Raw genomic sequence first — 16,224 nt, forward strand, 5'->3', positions numbered from 1 at the left:
GGACGGAGCGAGTGCCGCCCCTGTCGACCACGGCCTCCTCCTCCGGCCTCTGAGACACACGCCGGACACGCAGAGAAGACAGAGATCCACACAAACCGCACTGACGGGCAAAGCGCCGTGAGCGAGAAGCTTCGAAGTCCGGGACGATGCACTAGGGGGCGCGGCGTGGCCAAACACGGCGCCCGGCCGCCTTTGTCTCCCCCGTGCTGATGTCGATCTCGCCGAGACGAAACAGCGGGTTATATAATCGTCATCGATGTTGGCCGTGAGCGGGAATCGAACTCGGGTCGCGGGGTGCAGAGTACAGCACGCTGGCTCCCCGCAACACACCAGCACACAGACACCCCATTTCGGGGAGCCACGGTAGCGATGTTAACTCCCTCGCCTGGTGTACAGGAGGTCGTGGGATCGATCCCGACCCTGACGCCTGCTGCTGCTGTATATTTGGAGTCTGCGTGTCTCTCTCTCATCATCATCATGGTGGCTAGGAGATGTTAACTACCTCGCCTGGTACACAGGAGGTCGTGGGTTCGATCCCGACCCTGACGCCTGCTGTATATTTGGAGTTTGCGTGTCTCTCTCTCTCACCATCATCATCACGGTGGCTAGGAGATGTTAACTACCTCGCCTGGTATGCAGGAGGTCGTGGGTTTGATCCCGACCCTGACGCCTGCTGCTGTATATTTGGAGTTTGCGTGTCTCTCTTCCTGTGGTCGTGTGGATTTGTCTCCGGTTCCTCCGGTTTCCCCCTCCACATTGAGAATCGACATTGGTTTGCTATACATTTCCACGTGATGAGCCACGTCGTTGAGCTCATCATTCGTCGCCAGATAACTTCTGAAAAAGGAGACACGTAGCTCAGTGGGCCTTACCGGGTAGCGTAAAATGAGTCGTCGTTTTCAGTCTTCCGGACTGCAGGGGACACGCGATCTGAACAAGCGACCGCCTAAGGCGAGCAAGGCGGTAACGAGAGTGTCGCCCCAAACTCCTCCGTCCTACCTCGCCCGATGCTGATGTTTACAAATGGACATCGGCTACTCGGTCAAGGCCACGGCCGAGGCAGTCGAGGGGGCCATGTCCGGGCCACGTCGCAGCCCCTCGACGCTTTGGCATTGCGGAGGGTCTCTTGAGAGCCGGGCCGCGTGAATGTCGCCGTCTCCGTGGCGCGTGCAGCCCCGCAGGAGGGCAGCGAATGTTGCTCGCTGCTGCTGCTGGGAAGGGCCCCTTCTCGCGATGGAGTACGGGCACATCATGTTCCGAGTCGGCGCGGATTAGCGTTCGGAGCAGTGGGTCCATGTCTCCAGGGACCGCTCCTCTCCCCTCCTTCCACACCAATTCATGCATTCATTCATTCTGTCGCTCTTTCGAACCAGAGGTGCGAGCCAGGGTTTCATTCCAGCCTGGCCAGTCAGGATGCGTCCGCTGTGAGCTGCGCGTCTCACGCGTGGGTCGAGCGGGAAACCTCCCGAGGCTTTCTAGGCATGGGGGCAATTCTTGTTGCAATTCAACAAGAATTGACGCTCTTTTAAAATGAACACATTTAAGTGAATGTAGCGGCCTCAAGTGACCGCACTGAACCCATTACAGACAACCAGGGTTTCATTTCAAGCTGGGTCTCGTGCAGAACCTAGTCCACATTCATCATATCTCCCACTACGTGTGGCGGGGTGGCTGCCCAAAAGCCACGTGCCACCTCTTAAAGTCGACCGAAAAGCAGGGGGACAAAAAGGCCGCACTCGGCACACCACGTTGCATGTTTGTTGAACTTCTTTCACACCGTACGTAGCCAAGCGTTAGTTGCCACCGAGCCAGCGCGAGTCCAGAAGTAGCAGCCACGTGGAGGGAAATGAAAAACTAAAAAAATATTCAGCGAGAAATCAAAGCGCTGCTGCTGCTGCTGCCAACGGCGCGACTTGAGAAGACATTCCACTGTAAGGCCATTCTCATTGACAAGGAGAGTGTCCCGTAGATCTGCTATCTATTTATCTGACCTGTTGGTGTTTTTATTACCATCGGACAATCCTAAACATCTACGTTTGATTGTCAATTCACAGATTCCACGCACAATTTGGATCAATAGCACTGAATGTATCAACAGCACTGAATGAACCACCTCGTTTCGTCTCCTGGCATCTCCATTCTGCCATCTCTGTCCTCATTTCAACTGACTCTATTATTAAAGTCAGTACATTTTAAGTGTGAAAGTCATTTTACAACGTAATTGCTATTATTATTATTATTATCATCCAGTGATTGTTGCTGTTGTAAATCTGTGATTGTGGAATGCTTTGATGTTGTCTGCCGGCCCGAGTTGCCCTTGAACAAGAGCTTCTTAGCCCCACGGCCTTTAGCCGATGGGAAATAAAGTCCCGATTCTCATTCTGACACTGATGTCAGTAACAGCGCGAGGATCGCGCAGAGCACCGCGTCTCGCCGCACGGAGCCGCGTCCAATCCCCGCGGAACGCGCGGGGAGATCCCCCTCCCCCACTCACCCACCGCTTGCGGTCCGCGAGAGACGCGGAGAGAAGTAGTGATCATGAGGTGCTTCATATCGCACGGTCCCATCTATAGCCCCCACAATGGGGGGAGGACATTACCCAGCCTGGGCTGTTCCAGTGGGGACGCTCTGCGCACCGCTAATGCGGTTTTGCTCCACTGACAGCAAGCGGCATGCAAAGATGCTCGCGATAAATCGATGGGATTGGCTAAAACGCGAGATGAACCGGATTTCTGTTTTGGTTCTGTTTCGAGGAGTGGTGCTCGTCGTTTTTGCAATGCAACTCGGATTTAAGAGTGAATGATGCCATTCGAAATATAAAGGTCGTGGGTCTTTGATGAGTGGTTAGCGAGCACTGCGCTTTGAACCCCAGTGACCAGAGTTGGATTTGTGGCCACGGCTAACATCGGTGGTGACAGACTGACAGACTACGATTGCTATGTGGGTCCGTAGCATTGTGTAAGTCTGTTCTACGTACGTCTATGTGGTCCTATATGAGTCTGAGACCTACGTTAGTTTGTCAGTGCCTTTTAGGTGGCTGGGTTCTATGTAAGTCTGTATGGTCCGTTGTAAGTCAATATTTCACTATGTAAGTGTTTGGGTCCTATACAAGTCTATGTGGTCTTATATAAGTCAACATTTTCCGAGGTAAGTTTATGGGTCCTACCTAAGTCTATGGGTTCTACGTAATTTTATCAGTCCTGTATAAGTCTATGGATCCTATGTACACCTGTGGGTCCAGTGGCTATGTAGATATTTTATTCTTTTTTGGGGATTTGCCAAAGCACCCATAAGCTGTGCGGCATCCACGTCAGCGAGGGGAGGGGGCGGGCGACCAACCGCCCGCCGCCTTTGGGAAAAAAAATCCCCACCGTGACCTTCAAAATGGAATTGGCGCGGTTCGTTACCAACGCCATCATCTCGCTCGGCCCCCGCCGTCACAGAGAATTAACTAGCACGTGCCCCTCCCCCCCACGCCTCCCACTCACACGGCCCCCCCACGGCCCACCCCCACTCCCACGCCCCCCCCACCCACACGCCCCCCCCGAGGGTCGAGTATTTCTAACCGGCTGCACTAACAAGACGGTAAAGATTTATCGCTGATTTCTCGCAGCGCAAACAACCAACTCGTGTGATGCGCAGACGCCCCCTTGCCTGCACGCACTCCAGTGGCGGTGTTGGTGATTCTCAAATCCGCTCGCATGCACAGCAGCAGAGAGGAGCGCCGAGTGTCGAGACTCGTTTGTTAAAAGGGTTCTGCCACGTCTTTGCAGTCGAGGGGGTGGGGGGGGGGCGGCGATGTTGCCGCTGTGCGCGTGATCCTGGTCCAGTAATTTCAAGCCTACCAAATTTGGACATCTGTAAATAGTTTTAGGACATCTGTGAAAAAACCCCCGCTTCATAGCTCATCGGATCCCTCCAGTATAAATGCATATTCTGATTCTGGACCATGCTGCCGGAAAACCATGGCCTGCTCTCATTGAATGACATCACTAGAACTTTAAGGTCCACGGGGTGGGGATGTTTGGGCCAATGACAGTGACATTGTACTTTTTTTTTAGCTATAGAATGAAACCGGAGAACCCGGAGGAAAGTCATCCAGAACAGGAGAGGGCCAGAGAACACACATGCACACACTCCACGTGAAAAGGCGCCCGAGTCGGGAATCGAACCCAGGCCCTGGACGAATCCAAGAGCTCAGCTCGTGTCCAGGAGCTGGATGGCTCGCGTGACCACCACGAGAGATAGCGATGGCGTGTGGAGTGGTGTGTTGAGATGGCATGTGGAGTGGTGTATTGAGATGGCGTGTGGAGTGGTGTGTTGAGATGGCGTGTGGAGTGGTGTGTTGAGATGGTGTGTTGAGTGGTGTGTTGAGATGGCGTGTTGAGTGGTGTGTTGAGATGGCGTGTGGAATGGTGTGTTGAGATGGCGTGTTGAGTGGTGTATTGAGATGGCGTGTGGAGTGGTGTATTGAGATGGCGTGTGGAGTGGTGTATTGAGATGGCGTGTGGAGTGGTGTATTGAGATGACGTGTGGAGTGGTGTATTGAGATGGCGTGTGGAGTGGTGTATTGAGATGGCCTGTGGAGTGGTGTATTGAGATGGCGTGTGGAGTGGAGTGTTGAGATGGCGTGTTGAGTAGTGTGTTGAGATGGCGTGTTGAGTGGTGTGTTGAGATGGCGTGTTGAGTGGTGTGTTGAGATGGTGTGTGGAGTGGTGTATTGAGATGGCATGTGGAGTGGTGTGTTGAGATGGTGTGTGGAGTGGTGTATTGAGATGGCGTGTGGAGTGGTGTGTTGAGATGGCGTGTGGAGTGGTGTATTGAGATGGCGTGTTGAGTGGTGTATTGACATGGCGTGTTGAGTGGTGTATTTAGATGGCGTGTTGAGTGGTGTATTGAGATGGCGTGTTGAGTGGTGTGTTGAGATGGCGTGTGGAGTGGTGTATGGAGATGGCGTGTGTAGTGGTATACTGAGATGGCGTGTGGAGTGGTATACTGAGATGGCGTGTGGAGTGGTATACTGAGATGGCGTGTTGAGTGGTGTGTTGAGATGGCGTGTTGAGTGGTGTATTGAGATGGCGTGTGGAGTGGTGTATTGAGATGGCGTGTGGAGTGGTGTATTGAGATGGCGTGTGGAGTGGTGTATTGAGATGGCGTGTGGAGTGGTGTATTGAGATGGCGTGTGGAGTGGTGTATCGAGATGGCGTGTTGAGTGGTGTATTGAGATGGCGTGTGGAGTGGTGTATTGAGATGGCGTGTTGAGTGGTGTATTGAGATGGCGTGTTGAGTGGTGTATTGAGATGGCGAATTGAGTGGTGTGTTGAGATGTCATGTGGAGTGGTGTGTTGAGATGGTGTGTTGAGTGGTGTATTGAGATGGCGTGTTGAGTGGTGTATTGAGATGGCGTGTTGAGTGGTGTATTGAGATGGCGTGTTGAGTGGTGTATTGAGATGGCGTGTGGAGTGGTGTGTTGAGATGGCGTGTGGAGTGGTGTATTGAGATGGCGTGTGGAGTGGTGTATTGAGATGGCGTGTTGATTTGGGTATTGAGATGACGTGTGGAGGAGTGTATTGAGATGGCGTGTTGAGTGGTGTATTGAGATGGCGTGTTGAGTGGTGTATTCAGATGGCTTGTGGAGTGGTGTATTGAGATGGCGTGTGGAGTGGTGTGTTGATATTGCATGTTGAGTGTGAGTGGTGTGTTAAGATGGCGTGTGGAGTGGTGTGTTGATATTGCATGTTGAGTGTGAGTGGTGTGTTAAGATGGCTTGTGGAGTGGTGTATTGAGATGGCGTATTGAGTGGTGAAATTGAGATGGCGTGTTGAGTGGTGTATTGAGATGGCGTGTTGAGTGGTGTATTGAGATGGCGTGTTGAGTGGTGTATCGAGATGGTTTGTGGAGTGGTATACTGAGATGGTTTGCGGAGTGGTATACTGAGATGTCGTGTGGAGTGGTATACTGAGATGTCGTGTTGAGTGGTGTGTTGAGATGGCGTGTGAAGTGGTGTATTGAGATGGCGTGTGGAGTGGTGTGTTGAGATGTCGTGTTGAGTGGTGTGTTGAGATGGCGTGTGGAGTGATGTATTGAGATGGCGTGTGGAGTGGTGTGTTGAGATGGCATGTGGAGTGGTGTGGTGAGATGGCGTATTGAGTGGTGTGTTGAGATGGCGTGTGGAGTGGTGTATTTAGATGGCGTGTGGAGTGGTGTGTTGAGATGGCGTGTGGAGTGGTGTATCGAGATGGTTTGTGGAGTGGTATACTGTGATGTCGTGTGGAGTGGTATACTGAGATGTCGTGTTGAGTGGTGTATTGAGGTGGCGTGTGGAGTGGTGTGTCGAGATGGTTTGTGGAGTGGTATACTGAGATGTCGTGTGGAGTGGTATACTGAGATGTCGTGTTGAGTGGTGTGTTGAGATGGCGTGTGGAGTGGTGTATTGAGATGGCGTGTTGAGTGGTGTGTTGAGATGGCGTGTTGAGTGGTGTATTGAGATGGCGTGTTGAGTGGTGTATTGAGATGGCGTGTTGAGTGGTGTATCGAGATGGTTTGTGGAGTGGTATACTGAGATGGTTTGCGGAGTGGTATACTGAGATGTCGTGTGGAGTGGTATACTGAGATGTCGTGTTGAGTGGTGTGTTGAGATGGCGTGTGAAGTGGTGTATTGAGATGGCGTGTGGAGTGGTGTGTTGAGATGTCGTGTTGAGTGGTGTGTTGAGATGGCGTGTGGAGTGATGTATTGAGATGGCGTGTGGAGTGGTGTGTTGAGATGGCGTGTGGAGTGGTGTGGTGAGATGGCGTATTGAGTGGTGTGTTGAGATGGCGTGTGGAGTGGTGTATTTAGATGGCGTGTGGAGTGGTGTGTTGAGATGGCGTGTGGAGTGGTGTATCGAGATGGTTTGTGGAGTGGTATACTGTGATGTCGTGTGGAGTGGTATACTGAGATGTCGTGTTGAGTGGTGTATTGAGGTGGCGTGTGGAGTGGTGTGTCGAGATGGTTTGTGGAGTGGTATACTGAGATGTCGTGTGGAGTGGTATACTGAGATGTCGTGTTGAGTGGTGTGTTGAGATGGCGTGTGGAGTGGTGTATTGAGATGGCGTGTTGAGTGGTGTGTTGAGATGGCGTGTTGAGTGGTGTATTGAGATGGCGTGTTGAGTGGTGTATTGAGATGGCATGTGGAGTGGTGTATTGAGATGGCGTGTGGAGTGGTGTGTTGAGATGGCGTGTGGAGTGTTGTGTTGAGATGGCGTGTTGAGTGGAGTATTGAGATGGCGTGTGGAGTGGTGTATTGAGATGGCGTGTGGAGTGGTGTATTGAGATGGCGTGTTGAGTGGTGTATTGAGATGGCTTGTTGAGTGGGGTGTTGAGATGGCGTGTGGAGTGGTGTATTGAGATGGCGTGTTGAGTGGTGTGTTGAGATGGCATGTGGAGTGGTGTGTTGAGATGGCGTGTTGAGCGGTGTATTGAGATGGCGTGTGGAGTGGTGTATTGATCATGGCCTGTGATGACGATGTTGGTGGCAATGATCGCTTGACCGCTGTTGCTGTGCGTGTGACCGAATCACAGTTAGCACGCAGCCACTACGGATTCTCCACGCAGCAGCAGCAGCAGCAGCACGACTACCACCATAGAAATGGAATAGATTATTTAATCAAATCGAGACCTTCCATTGTAAATTGCCAGAATCAACAATTCCCACTTCCCTCCCTTCCCACTCCAGAGATTTCCCGAGGGTGACACCTCAAATAAACACGCTGTGAAACTCGAACTCCTCTCCACTCCTCCAGCGAGTCCGCTAGGAGTGCTAAGCGGCATGGTTACCTGCAGACAGGTGTGTGTGTGTACACAATGGGGTCTACACAAGAGCCGTGAGCCTGCGGTTGCATTTAATTTGGTGACGTTTTCTCCCAGCCGTCGCCCTGCAATAAAAGGTACGGGCGCAGCCCTGCAATTTCTTGCGGACTTCCTCTGCTGGCGGAAGGTCTTCAACTAGAGGGAGCCCTAGTGAGTCGCTCGCACGTGGCCCCCTCTTCCACGCTCTACCCACACTTTACTCCACCGTACGCGACCTGTAACTTGCCCATTCATACTCTTGGGTGGACAGTGGCCGGTGTGATTGTCACGGCGGGAGTTCGACTTGAACCCGGTGACCTCTGGATTAGCAAGTTTAGTGAGCCGGTGACCTTTGACGCTAAGATGTTAACTACCTCGCCTGATTTGAAGGAGGTCGTGGGTTCGAGCCCGACCCTGACCCCTGTATATTTGGAGTTTGTATGTCTCTCTCTCTCTCTCTCCCCGCAGTCGCGCGGATTTGTCTGCGAGTCCTAATTTTTTTCTCCACAATTTATTTCCTTCCTCCACATTTTTGAATCAAAGTCCACGCGTTTGGAGAATTTGGCTGCAAAACATTTCCACGTGATAACCCACTTCGTTCAGCTGTCATTTGTGGCCAAGTCGCTGTTGGAAAGGAGCTACACAGCTCAGTGGGGCCTTACCTGGTAAAATACAAAAAATAGTTTAGTTTAGAATCGCGGGCCGCTGACAAACGCGCGGACTCGAACCCAGAAAATCGGCGGCGTGAGCAGCGCCGACACGGCCATCGTGAACCCTCTCTGAGCCGTTGCACAACGACGAGCTGCATATCTCAGCGGGCCTCACCTGGTAACATAAAACAAATTGTTGAGTTTTTATAGTCTAAACCAAGTCCAGTGGGCCGCTGACCGTTACACCAACTGTGGCAACAAAATTTGTCTCATTCTGCAGTTGCCACATTTCGTTGTTCGCATCGGTAAGTGATTGGTGGGGGGGGGGGGGGCAGCATTGGCTCTGAAAGATGATGCTAAATAAATGCAATGCCGACGTTTGGGGTGTAGTGTTACAGACCTGCCGCAGGGCCCCCTGTTAAGTAAATCTCGTCGATAGCGAGACGCGAGATGTCCCCGGGCGTTGCGGCCGTGAGCACCGTTGTACAGAGACCGCCGCTCCACGCGACTCCCACCGCAGCCTCCACCCCACGGCCGTCCAACCGTCCCCGCCATCGCACTGGCCTTCTCGAGTCGCTCCAAAGCGTCATGTTTCACAGCAGCAGAATATTGATTCGTGCTGGAGGAATCCGATGAGCTGTGAAGCTCATTTTTCAGGACACCTGCCATCTTACAACAAAAAAACCACCCCGACGCCAATCTCTACTGAGCCGCCGTGACGTCACCGCAGGGCTCATGCCAGGCTAGGTGCACTTTGGAAGGCGTCGTTTCTGGAAGGATGTTACGGGGACGGACCCAGGTGTTATGGGATGACTGAGATGACCGGCAGATGCTCCACCAACACCACCACGTGGGATCCACACACGGCGACTTTCCTACAAGCCATCTCCACACGATCTCTCTCCCCACATCTCCACACGATCCCTCTCCCCACATCTCCACACGATCTCTCTTCCCACATCTTCACACGATCTCTCTCCCCACATCTCCACACGATCTCTCTCCCCACATCTCCACACGATCCCTCTCCCCACATCTCCACACGATCTCTCCCCGTACATCTCCACACGATCTCTCCCCCCAGATCTCCATCTTCCTGCTACGGAACCTGCCGAGCGATAGATATTCTCCAGGCTCTCCCTCCTCCTACCCCAACACGCACGTGCCTCCGATTAGCACGGTTGCCTGTGTACGGTGCTAAAGAAGTTCAACATACATACGTACATACACATTCCTTTATCCATGAGATTCGCCCCCCCCCCCCCACCTTCTCTTGTGTCCATCCGTTACAAATCAATGGTTTATTCACACGTAATAAATAAATAAAAACTCTCAGTCACGCAACTGCTTAGGATTTCATTTTCCGATAGAAGCTCCCCAGCACGTGGAGCGGAACGTCGGACCTCACGCCCAACAGCACGCGGTGACAACCCGATAGCCCATCCGAGAGCTCTGAGCGAGACGCGTGAATCCACGTCAGTTGACAGTGTTGGTCTCTCCTGAAAAGCAGACGGCTAGAGACGGCCTTTGAAACAGCCCCTCGTGATGCGCATTAGTTCTGCATTCGCCAAATCCGCAGACAGGTCTGCCTATGGGAGAACGTGCGTTCAGTATTCAGTCTCGCACATCAAAGATCTCCCGAAATCGCCTTTACAGACTATTGCGGCAAGCGCTGTAAGCGAGCGCCTGTTAAGGCCGGCACAGCACGAGACGGGGGGCCGGATGGCCAGCATCACGCCCGACCGCCTTTGTCTCACAAGTGGCTATGTTTACACACAGCACCAGGTACTCGTTTGAGGCCGAGTGGGCTTGGGAGAGGCCCAGTACCGGTTCAGACAATCGTCAGCGAGGTTGGCCGTGAGCGGGAATCGAATTCGAGTCACTGGGTTTGTAGTGCAGCGCGATGACCACTCCCCAAATGTGTATTCGGTCCCACAGATCGCACACACCTCGCACACACACGCACATCACACACAACACACACAACACGCACATCACACACAACACACACATGCACACACAACAAAAAACGCCATTTGCCACTAAGTGGCGGTGACGTCACCACGACGCTTGTGCCAGGCTATGTGCACCCTGAGGCCACGTGAAGTGTCGAACGCCCGCTGGCAGGAGGTCACGGGGCAGACCCAGGTGCCACGGGTCGACTGACTGAGATCACTGGCTGATGCACCACCTGTGCCCCCTACTGTAGCAACCTGCTGTGCTTTAGCCACCCGGCGCTCCGCTCGTTGTTGTGAGCGTCGCTCCTCCGCCCTCCGTTGTAGTTGGAGGGCGACTGCCTCCAACTGCCCAGTAGCGTCCTTCACGAGCCTCCTCCACAGAGGCCGATCTTGACACCGCTGGTACCAGTCATCGGCAAGTCCACTCAGCTCCACGTCCTCCTGTATCACATCACTCCATCTCTTCTCTAGCCCGTGCCGCGCCCGCTTAGCCCCCTCAATCCGGCCGAACAAAAGTTGTTTCGGCATGCAGTGGCTGGGCATGCGGGCTACATGACCCAGCCAACGCAGCCTTGCCTGCCGGAGGAGCTCACCGATGGGACCTTGCCCAGATCTTTCAAGGATTTGTGAGCTCCTCACACAATCCAGTCTGGTTAAACCCAGGATGGATCGTAGGCAGGCCAGCCTAAATTGTGTGCACACACAACACGCACATCGCACACACAACACACACAACACGCACATCACACACAACACACACAACACGCACAACACACACAACACGCACATGCACACACAACACACACAACACGCACATCACACACGCGCACATGCACACACAACACACACAACACGCACATCACACACGCGCACATGCACACACAACACACATCACACACGCACAAACGCATACACGAACATGCGCACAACACAAACGCACATGCACACACACACAACACACACACACACAACACACACGCACGCAACACACACGCACGCACTCCTACGCAATCCCCAGGCGGTGTGCTCAGGGCCTCGTGTCCTTGTCAAAACACGAGGCCATGTACGGAGCGCGTTCTCTGTTTCGCCTCGAAAAGCCCTTTTTCGGGAAAGATCTATTTTTGATCGGGAACATCCAAATCGGCGCCGCGATCGCTGCTGCCTCGAGCCGCGGAGGATTCGCGGTCACGCCGCTGGGGAGCTCGCCCGTGTGTTCTCGAGTCGCACCGCCACGTGCTGTTCGGCACGGCGTCCCGACGTTTTCAAACTCTTCCGTTCCCTCGGCTCGCCGAGCGGAACGTCGGACATCGCGCCGGACCCACTCGCAGGATACAACCCGAGGAACGCCTGCCGCTTTGTTTCATGCGCAGCACTCTAAGGCCGTGTAAGGCACCGCGAAATTATTTGGTGTGGCCCTGCCAAGGCAACCGCAGGCGGGACTCGAAATTCAATCAATCTAGGAGCAAACCTGGAAAAGCAGTTGCGAGTAGCAACGTCATCAATGGCAGCTAACATCATCACACGCCTCGCCAAAGAGAAGCAGTTCCAGCCATCACATTAGAGGTGAGTTCATTAAAAATGTTTGACCAAATATAACGGGCACATTTTTAAGTTGATAATTTTGTATGGCCCGCGAATGATGTTATAATTATCCAAATGGCCCTTGGCAGAAAAAAAGTTCCCCATCCCTGCTCGAAGGGATTGACGGCGCAGGCGCGAATGTCTTCCTCTCGAACCACCGAACGCAAGGGTCCTCCAGGTGTCACCAATCTCCCCTGGAGATAATGGACTTGAGTCTCGGGAGAGGCAACGAGCGAAGCATTCATTCGCGAAACAATTCGAACAATCTGTCACTGGGGGGGGGGGGGTGTGGGGGGGGGACACAGCAACTGGGCGACGCGGCAGAGTGTCTGAACCACGTACTGCTATTGAACATGGACCCTGATTAAAGCTAATTAAACAAATAACAGTGTCATTCAAAAGCGTATGGGTCTTAACGCAAATCCGTGGTTGTTATATTCGCACTTATGGGCCCGATGCAAGGCAACGGCTCCTGTGTCTGGGCTGTAGGCATTATGTAATGGGTAAATGTTTGTGCTGTTCTCCCTCTCCACCCCCCGTTCAATCACAGCCGGATTTGTCAGCCTGCTCGGCGGGGTCTGTGCGCGTCGTAAAGGGGCGTCGGGGCGGGCAGGATGACGAGGAGGGCGAGAAAGCGGAGGAGGGGGGAGGATGATGAGGAGTAGGGGGATGAGCGGGTGAATGTGTTTGCGCTGGAGGCAGTGACAGGATGCGACGAGACATCCTCCCGTGCCGCCCAGAATGGGCACAGGGCACCGCGGCTGAATGTTCCCACAGCTCCGTCCCGGGGCTCGCCTCGAGTCGGACAGCGCGAGCGGCGCCGACGCGCAAAAACGCAGCCAATGGCAGCTCCTGAACAGTGCCGCGTAGCCGAGGCGGCAGGGGGAGAGAGAGAGGGGGGGGGGGAGAGGGATAGAGGGAGAGAGAGGGGGGGGATAGAGGGAGAGAGGATGGAGAGAGGGAGATAGAGAGGGGGAGAGGGATAGAGGGAGAGGGAGAGGGGGGGGGGAGGGATAGAGGGAGAGAGAGGGGGGGGATAGAGGGATAGAGGATGGAGAGAGGATGGAGAGAGGGGGGGGGAGAGGGATAGAGGGAGAGGGAGGGGGGGGGGATAGAGGGAGAGAGGGTGGAGAGAGGGAGATAGAGGGGGGGGGGGGGAGAGAGAGAGAAGGGAGAAGGATCCTTCCTTCTTTCCTTCCTCCACGTCGGTGATGTCGAGCGGCTCTCGCCCCCCCCCCCCCGTCCCCGTGACCTCAGGGAACCGATTCGATTCGCCGTTCGTTAACGTCGTCACGGGCGGAACGTGGCACGGCAGATACGGCTGTCCCGTCCGCCGTCGAGGGTGGACGATGTAAAGAGTCGCCCACAGGGTGACCGTCGTCATCGATTACAAAACCTCTGCAGCGCGCGGCGCACGCGGGAGCACCACGAGGCCGCTGCCAGCGCTCCCCAGCAGCGGGTCAGGCATTGCTCTAATTCGCTGCCTGTACGAGAGAAGCTCCCAGCACGTGGAGCGTAAACGTCGGACATCGTGCCGAGCCGCGACACGCGGCGACACATCCCCGACATCTCGGTAGCGCGTCTCCGATATTCGCCGGGACACTGACACCACGGCGGCGGCTGTGCGAGGGGCCGAGGCCAAGCAACGAGGAGTCACTGGCATCGCCGCATCGCTCGCGTCCGAGACGCGGCGATTCATTGAGATGTGCCTCGCGTGGGACGCAGTTGCAGGAGGAGGAGGAGGGGTAGACGGAGTGGGCTGGGCTGGGCTGCCCCCCCCCACCACCCCCCACCACCCCCACCCCACCGCCCCTAAGTATAGCTGGCACAGCACATACAATGGTTAATGTGAAATAGAGCCCCGATAATTGTACCGCCCTAATTAGCCTCTGGCGCTACGCTGGACAGCTCCTCTAATGCCCCCTCCCTACCGAGCCCCCCCCCCCCGCCCCCCCGACTGCCACTGTTTTGCTCCATTGGTCACTTAACCAGGGCATGCAGCCTCCCGTCATGGTAATGTGGAATTTATCTAGGCGGGGAAGGGGGGGGGGGGGCAAGGATGGAGACGATCGGCCCAGCAAAGTCTCGGTGTGAGCTGGGAGATGCTTGGACGCGGCTCGGCAGAGTTTCAGTTCCCCAACGCGGAGTGCACGACACAGGAGCGACCGCGTGCCACGGTGCTGTCCAGAGACGGCGGGCGCGTTAACGTAGCACACACACACACAGAGAGAGTCGGTCGGAGACTTCCCCGTGTGGCCCTATGGCTCCCCATGTTTGGTCTGTGGATCGCGTTGTGAGTACGCGGCTCTCTGTGGTGCGAGAGTCTATACCAGTGGTTTTTCTTCTTCATCTGGGGTGTGTGCACGCACCTCCTGGGGGAGGGGGTGCGAGATGACCTTTCTTGGGGTGCGAGACATGGGCGGATTGTTCTAGAAGGTAAATCATCAAAAACTAAAATGAAGTACAACTACTTTGTTTCATCAAACTTATGTATTTGTTAACATTGCACATTTTGTAGCGATTGAGAGCCAAATGGGTGCAGGCTTCAGTAAAGCTTAAGAACCGCTGGTCTATACCATGCAGTGTGGATTGACGTGCAGCGTCGAAATGCCACCGCATGTCGCCAATGCGCCGTACAGGATAGGTCGGCAACTTTTATTTAAACGAGAGACTAACAAAGAGCTCGTCCTTTTGGACGCGAGTCATCCATCTGTCCGTCCGTCCTCCCCTCTGGACGTGACGTCCTGTCAGCCTGCAAAACTTTTTTTCGAATATAGTTGGTCAAATCGGTCAGAAAATGTTATATTCTATAATAAAAAAAATTTTTAGGGGTTATATCGCGTAAATATAAATGTGTCGTTAAACCCGCCAATGAGCAAGGTTTTTCACGTAAACAAAACGTGCCAATGAGTTACTACTTCAGCAAGTCGGTCACGCGAACCTTTAGGTAGGTGTACATATACCCAAACATACACGGCGTGTGTGCGGTCATCTCAGTCAGTTAACCCACGACACCTGGCTCTATCCCGTGGCCTCAACGTGCACCTAGCCTGCCACAAAGCTCCGTGCTGAAGTCGAACGGCGATCGTCGTTGTTGTAGTTGTTGTAGTAGTAGTAGTGCACGTACACGCCGTGTGTGTATACAGCCCAAGTGAGAGGGACGTAGCGTGGGAGCTGCCGCCGAGCTGCCACGTGTGCCGAGCCCGCCACCAGAGGACACCCCTGTCTCGCGTCTCGTCTGTGGCTGGGCAACGGCTTTCTGCTGAATCACGGAAATCCGTCACCGCCGCCGCCGCGTTCCAGCCACAGTCACTCAGGTGCAAGCACTTGGCGTGGGGGGGTGGGGGGGGAGGTGGTGGTGGGGGGGGGGGTTATGCCCCCCACAAACTACGTAACAGATTTCTAAAAGGGGGTGGGTGGGGGGCAATAGACTTCATCCCCAAAAACTAAAATCCACCAACTATCAAAAAATCAGGGCGGTAGACACCTCTATAATTAATTATTAATAATAGTTTTTCCAAGACATTGGCCAGCGTAGAAGAGTAGGCCAAGAACCCTCTCAGGGTTCTCTGTAAAGCTTCCTCTAGTGGAGGCCACTGTGACAGGTTGTGGTGTGGGCGAGCAATTACAGGGCCGCACCTTTCATCTCTAAACAATAACAACAACAACAACAACCACACGTGCCGTTTGCTGTTCAAATTATCACCATCTTTTTGCCCGGACACAAATATTTCATCATCAGCATCAGTCATGATCTATTCACTGCTGGATGAAGGCCTCCCCAATCCACCGCGCCGTCTCGCGATGAATGATAGCAAACAGCAGCGGCTGGGGGCGAATGCAAGGCGATGTGAAACGCGTTGGCTGTGAAGTCGTATAAACTGTTGCTCAGTTGGAGGGACGCTGTGGCCAAGGGGCTGGGTACATTTGGTTTGAGCCTGAGACAGGGACTGAAACCCGCGTAGTGGTCCTGGTGTGTAAAACAACGAGGTCACCACCTGGCGTCCTATCGTCACCCCCCTCGGCCACGGCGCGTGCCCAGAGGCTCGGCAGAGCAGCCTTTAGCCTCGACAGCACCGGGAATGCACGGACCGCCATGCAAAACACAGGTGCTATACTCTTTGGTTCTATTCGGTAAAGTCACGTAGGTAAAAAATAAAACAACAAAAATCACGACGTTTCGGCCACAACACAAGCGGCCTTCATC

General features: G+C 54.1%; 1 protein-coding gene across 1 annotated transcript in view; it reads right to left on the bottom strand.

Moving 5' to 3' along the window:
• The window catches only part of LOC116943952 (electroneutral sodium bicarbonate exchanger 1-like), a 128,579-nt gene that overhangs the window by 82,164 nt on the left and 30,191 nt on the right, over positions 1–16,224 (bottom strand). Inside the window, 1 exon segment of the mRNA XM_032957325.2 lies at positions 1–49. This exon segment is cut by the window's left edge and continues 33 nt beyond it. Coding sequence (XP_032813216.2) covers positions 1–49 — 49 coding nt within the window.

The sequence above is a fragment of the Petromyzon marinus genome, chromosome 19 (genome assembly GCF_048934315.1).
Source record: "Petromyzon marinus isolate PM22_M1 ecotype Great Lakes invasive population chromosome 19, UKy_Petmar_22M1.pri1.0, whole genome shotgun sequence".
In the NCBI taxonomy this organism is placed as follows: Eukaryota; Metazoa; Chordata; class Hyperoartia; order Petromyzontiformes; family Petromyzontidae; genus Petromyzon; species Petromyzon marinus.